The following is a 5,958-nucleotide window of genomic DNA, read 5'->3' as shown; positions in this document are numbered from 1 at the left end:
GAAATGTCGAGAATTCCGGATTCTAAGAAGGAAAGTATCAAGGACCAACGAAGAGCGATAAAAACACCGATAAAAAGTATCAAGTGATGATGAGTAAATCTCCAACCCAAAAAGTTTGTAAGAGTATTTTATCAATCACCCAATATTCTTGACTTGCACCGATAATTATTATTCTGATGAGGAATTTTCTTTTCTTCTCCCCAATATGCATACTATGGATAATATTATGTATATATATATATTATATATATATATATATATATATATATATATATATATATATAGTATATATATATATATATATATATATATATATATATATATATTTATATTATATTTATATATATATATTATATATATTATATAATATTATAGTACTAGTATATATATTATTAATTATAATATAATATTAGTATATATAATATATATATATATACAATATATAAAATATATATATATATATATATTATATATATATATATATATATATATATATATATATATTATATAAAAATATTATATATTTATACATATATATATATATATATATATATATATATATATATATATTATATATATATATATTAAATATAATTATAATAATTTATACACATATATATATATATATATATATTATATACATATATACTTTAATATATATATACATATATATATATATATATATATATATATATATATATATATATATATATATATATACTATATATATATCACAGAAAACCTATCTCACCATTCAGAGTTTGTGAACCCACTAACTGTTCCACATACGGAACTGCGTAGCCCATTCCGTCGGCCTTAAAAAAAAAAAAAACATACACACGCACACAAACGGCGTCTGTGACCTTTACTGACGCAAAAATCCTCTTTCACCTATAAAATCATTTACTGGTTAAAAAAAAAAAAAGCATAAAAAAAAAAAAAACATACACATACACACACACACGGCGTGACCTTTAATGACGCAAAAAATCTCTTTCACCTATAAAATCATTTACTGGTTAAAAAAAAAAAAGCAAATATATAAAACACCACCAATAACGTAATCATTTGTCGGAAAATCGGTGAAATGAAATATTGAATATGAAATTGGAGAGTCAGTATTAAACATGAAGATCACTTTGTGTTCCTGCCTGGGGAGACGAATTCAAAGGGAAATGTAATGACAAAAAAAAAAATTATAACTTCATCACAAACGAACATTATCATAAAATTTATGGCGTTTTTGCTGACTCATTTCTGGAGAATTCAAGGAATGCAACTACGCACTTGTTATGACTGTACAGAATACATATAATTATTCATTAAAGTTAACATTGTTATTATAATACTTATTAAAACTGTTACTGACGTGGTCGAAAATGCCATTAACTTGCAAAGCAACACATACAAATAAGTATGTAAACGAACAGGAGATGAAAAATTTGCCGGGAATATAAAGGCAAACTGTCATGACACCCCAATAGATATTCTGAATTAAATACGTATCTTTTTCATCATCACAAGCCCCCCAGAAGCCGCGTGACGTAAATACGTACCAAAATAAATAAATAAATAAATATTTCTAGATGTGAAGAGAGGAAATTTTGAAATAGGACTAATACTGAAGGTAACTAACGTCAGAGTTACTATAGGATTACCATGAAAAAAATATTCACTACCAGAGAGAGAGAGAGAGAGAGAGAGAGAGAGAGAGAGAGAGAGCTGGGGGAGGGTTGGGCGGCTAGGGGGAAGGGGTAAGCGGCCTAAGAGTATTACCAACTTGATCTGGATTTCATAGAGGCAACATAAAGTTAGATGGGCTGTTGCTGGTACGTCCGCCATCTTACACTGCGGTTGCCACTTACCGCATTTATCGCAAAGTAATCGAATGTCTTCTGCTAATGCTTCACAGTTTAGTTGGGGGCCGGGGGGCGGGGGCGGGGGGGGGGGTCGGGGGGGGGGGCCACTTGGGCCTAAAGGTCAAACACTCAAGAACCTTCGGGTCAATCTTTGCCTCAAATAAAGGAAAGCCATAAAAGGAGAAAACCGACTCACGATTATCATACTCAGGAGGCAATGAAGTTCATGGAAATGGAAATTTGAACAGAACATGATTAATAGATTCAGGACCCGCAACTTGTTAAAGGGAAGAGAGTTATCAGCTCCTGGGGAGACCTGACAATGAAGTCAATGCTGTACCCCGTGACATCATGAGCTCGGTAAAACTTCATGAAGAGTGACATCTCGATACTAACCATGATATCGCGGACTGCTAAAATGTCTATGGCATACATCTTTCGAAAGATCACTATACCGCAATGCTCGGATTTTTGAAGGAGGTCATTTACTTTTGACTATATCACTGACCTTTCTTCATTGCTCTTATGCAGCGTGTCCCCTACACAACCCCCCCGCCCCATACTCACAACTCCCCAATACATTCCCACCCCAATCCCTGGAGCCCTTCGCCAAACTCCTATCCTATCAACGCATCAGTCTCATACCTCGTATTCCTCCTCCTCATAACGCCCACACTCCCACGTGTGATTCTAAGCACCGCCCACGCTATCAAGTCGCTCTCATACCCGTAATTCTTGTACTCAACTCTCAATACCACCTACTTCATCCAGTCGTTCAAATGTCACCTACTTACGCACTTTAACTCTCGGTACCACCAGCCCCACATTGTCACGCTCACCCATACCATCCACTCACGGGCGTTCCTCTCAGAACCCTTCACTCCATCCACTCACGGCCGTTACTCTCAAAACCATTCACTCCATCCACTCACGGCCGTTACTCTCAAAACCATTCACTCCATCCACTCACGGCCGTTACTCTCAAAACCATTCACTCCATCCACACACGGCCGTTACTCTCAAAACCATTCACTCCATCCACTCACGGCCGTTCCTCTCAAAACCATTCACTCCATCCACTCGCGTTCCTCTCAAAACCATTCACTCCATCCACTCACGGCCGTTCCTCTCAAAACCATTCACTCCATCCACTCGCGGCCGTTCCTCTCAAAACCATTCACTCCATCCACTCGCGGCCGTTCCTTTCAAAACCATTCACTCCATCCACTCATGGCTGTTACTCTCAAAACCATTCACTCCATCCACTCATGGCTGTTATTCTCAAAACCATTCACTCCATCCACTCACGGCCGTTCCTCTCAAAACCATTCACCCCATCCACTCACGGCGTTCCTCTCAAAACCATTCACCCCATCCACTCACGGCCGTTCCTCTCAAAACCATTCACTCCATCCACTCACGGCCGTTCCTCTCAAAACCATTCACTCCATCCACTCACGGCCGTTCCTCTCAAAACCATTCACTTCATCACTCCCGCCCGTACTCTCAAAACATTCACTCCATCCACTCACGGGCCGTTACTCTCAAAACCATTCTCTCCATCCACTCACGGCCATACTCTCAAAAAACCATTCACCCCATCCACTCGCGGCCCGTGACTCTCAAAAAAACCATTTCACCCCATCCACTCACCCCCCCTGCCCGTTCCTCTCAAAACCATTTCACTCAATTCCACTCACGGGACGTTCTCTCCAAAACATTCACTCCATCCACTCACGGCCATTCCCTCTCAAAACCATTCACTCCATTCCACTCACGGACGTTCTTCCAAAACCATCACTCCATCCACTCGAACGGCCTATTCCTCTCAAAACCATTAACTCCAATCCACTCACGGCCATCCTCTCAAAAACCATTCCTCCATCCACTCACGACGCCCCATTCCTTCCCCAAAACCATTCAATCATGGAAGTCCTCTCCCCCCAAACCGTCATTCAATCCACTCCGGCCGTTCCTCTCAAAAAAACGTTTAATTCCCATCCACTCTCGGCCGTCCTCTCAAAACCATTACTCCATCCACCACGGCCGTTCCCTCCAAACAAACCATTCTCCACCACTCACGGCCATTCCTCTCAAACCATCACTCCCTCCACTCCACGGCCATTCTCTCAAAAACCATTCCCTCCATCCCACTCCACGCGTTCCTCTCACCATTCACTTCCAAAAATTGGCCGTTCCTCCTCAAAAACCGTTTCATTCCATCCCACTCACGGCTTCCTCTCAAAAAGGCCGTTCCTTCCATTTCCCTCCATCGCCTTCCTTCTTCACCATCACTTCCATCACTCACGGCCGTTCTCTCAAAACCATTCACCTTCCATCCCACCTCACGGCCGTTATAAAACTCTCACCAGGGGGTCCACTCACGGCCCCGGGTTCCTTCTCCACTTCATTCCATCCACTCATCCTGCCGAAAATTTTCCCTCTCACCGGCATCCCGTCCACCCTTACGCCGTTCCTCTCCAAAAAACCGTTCCAATGTCCAAAATTCCCTCACGGCCCGTTAAACTCTCAAAACCATTCACCTCCATCCACTCACGGCGTTCCTCTCAAAAACCATTCACCCCATCCACTCCCGGGGCGTTGCCTCTCAAAACCGCATTCCACTCCAATCCACTCACAAGGGTCCGTTGTCCTCTCAAAACCATTCGAACTTCCATTCCACTCCACCTGGCCGTTACTCTCAAACCATTCACTCTATCCACTCACCGGCCGTTACTCTCAAAACCATTCATCTATGCCCTCCAAAACCTTCCGTTTACCTTCTCCACCATTCCACTCCATCCACCTCACAGCCGTTCCTCTCCTCAAGAACATCACTCCATCCACTCACAAGCCGTTCCTCTCAAAACCATTCACCCCATCCACTCACGCCGTTCCTCTTCACCATTCAGGTTCCTCTTCAAAACCATTACTCCATCCACACGGGCGGGTTCCTCTTCCAAAACCATTCACCCGACCACTCAAAACCGGGGTGCCTCTAAAACCTTCACCCCTCCATCCCCGCTCACGGTGAGTTTCCGTTCCTCAAAACCATTCAAAACCTCATTCCACTAACGGGGTTCCTCTCACAACCCCATTCCACCCATCACTCACGGGGCCGTTACTCTCAAAACCATCGCAAAAACCCTCATTCCACCCCTCACTGCCCGTTACCTCTCAAAACCATTCACTCCACACTCACAGCCGTTCCTCTCCTCAAAGACCTTCACTTCCATCACTCACAGCCGTTCCTCTCAAAACCCATTCCCACCCATCACGTCCACGCCGTTCCTCTCAAAACCATTTATCCATCCACACAAGGCGTTCCTCTCAAAACAATTCCACCCCATCCACTAACGGCCGTTTCCTGTCAAAACCATTCAAAACCACATTTCCACTCCACGGGCGTTCCTCTCAAAACACATCAACCACAGGGCCACTAACAGCCGTTCCTCTCAAAAGTACCATTTCGCTCCATCCAATCCACGGGAGTTCCTCTCAAAAACCATTCACCCGGTCCGCTTTCACGGGCTTTCCTCTCAAAACCTTTCACGCCATTCCACTAACGGGCTTCTCTCAAAAACCATTCCACCTCATCCGGCTCACTGGCCGGTTACTCTCAAAACCATTCACGTCCCTATCCACTCAGGCCGGTCCTACTCTCAAAACCATTTCACCCCATTCCACCCGGCCGTTCCTCTCAAAACCATTGCACTCCATCCACTCATGGGCGGGGTTCCTCTCAAAAAACCATTCACTCCCATCCACTCCAGCCAGTGTCCTTCTCAAGACCATTGCACTCCATCCACTCACGTAGGCCCGTTCCTCTCAAAACCATTCACCCCATCCACTCACGGCCCCGTTACTCTCAAAAACCCATTCACTCTATCCATTCACGGCCGTTTCTCTCAAAACCATTCACTCCACACATTCATGCCCGTTACTCAAAGAAACCAGTTTCACCCAGTCAAGCCCATACCACCCACTTACGCCGTTTCACCCTCAGTAGTACACCCGTTCCACTCAAGTTGCTCTGATTCCACCTACTCATCCAAACTAACCTAAATACCACCCACTCTACACAGTCATTCCCAAACCA

General features: G+C 43.3%; 1 protein-coding gene across 1 annotated transcript in view; it reads left to right on the top strand.

Moving 5' to 3' along the window:
• Positions 1–5,676, top strand: part of LOC135206000 (mucin-2-like) — a 16,186-nt gene extending 10,510 nt beyond the window's left edge. The window contains exons 2-3 of the mRNA XM_064237171.1: positions 2,555–4,889; positions 5,064–5,676. Of these exons, the coding sequence (XP_064093241.1) occupies positions 2,555–4,889; positions 5,064–5,676 (2,948 nt within the window). The remainder of the gene's footprint in view (positions 1–2,554; positions 4,890–5,063) is intronic.
• Positions 5,677–5,958: the final 282 nt, after the last annotated feature.

Source organism: Macrobrachium nipponense, chromosome 29, assembly GCF_015104395.2.
Source record: "Macrobrachium nipponense isolate FS-2020 chromosome 29, ASM1510439v2, whole genome shotgun sequence".
NCBI lineage: Eukaryota > Metazoa > Arthropoda > Malacostraca > Decapoda > Palaemonidae > Macrobrachium > Macrobrachium nipponense.
The sequence above is the reverse complement of the archived record's forward strand: the minus strand, read 5'-3'. Positions and strand labels throughout refer to the sequence as shown.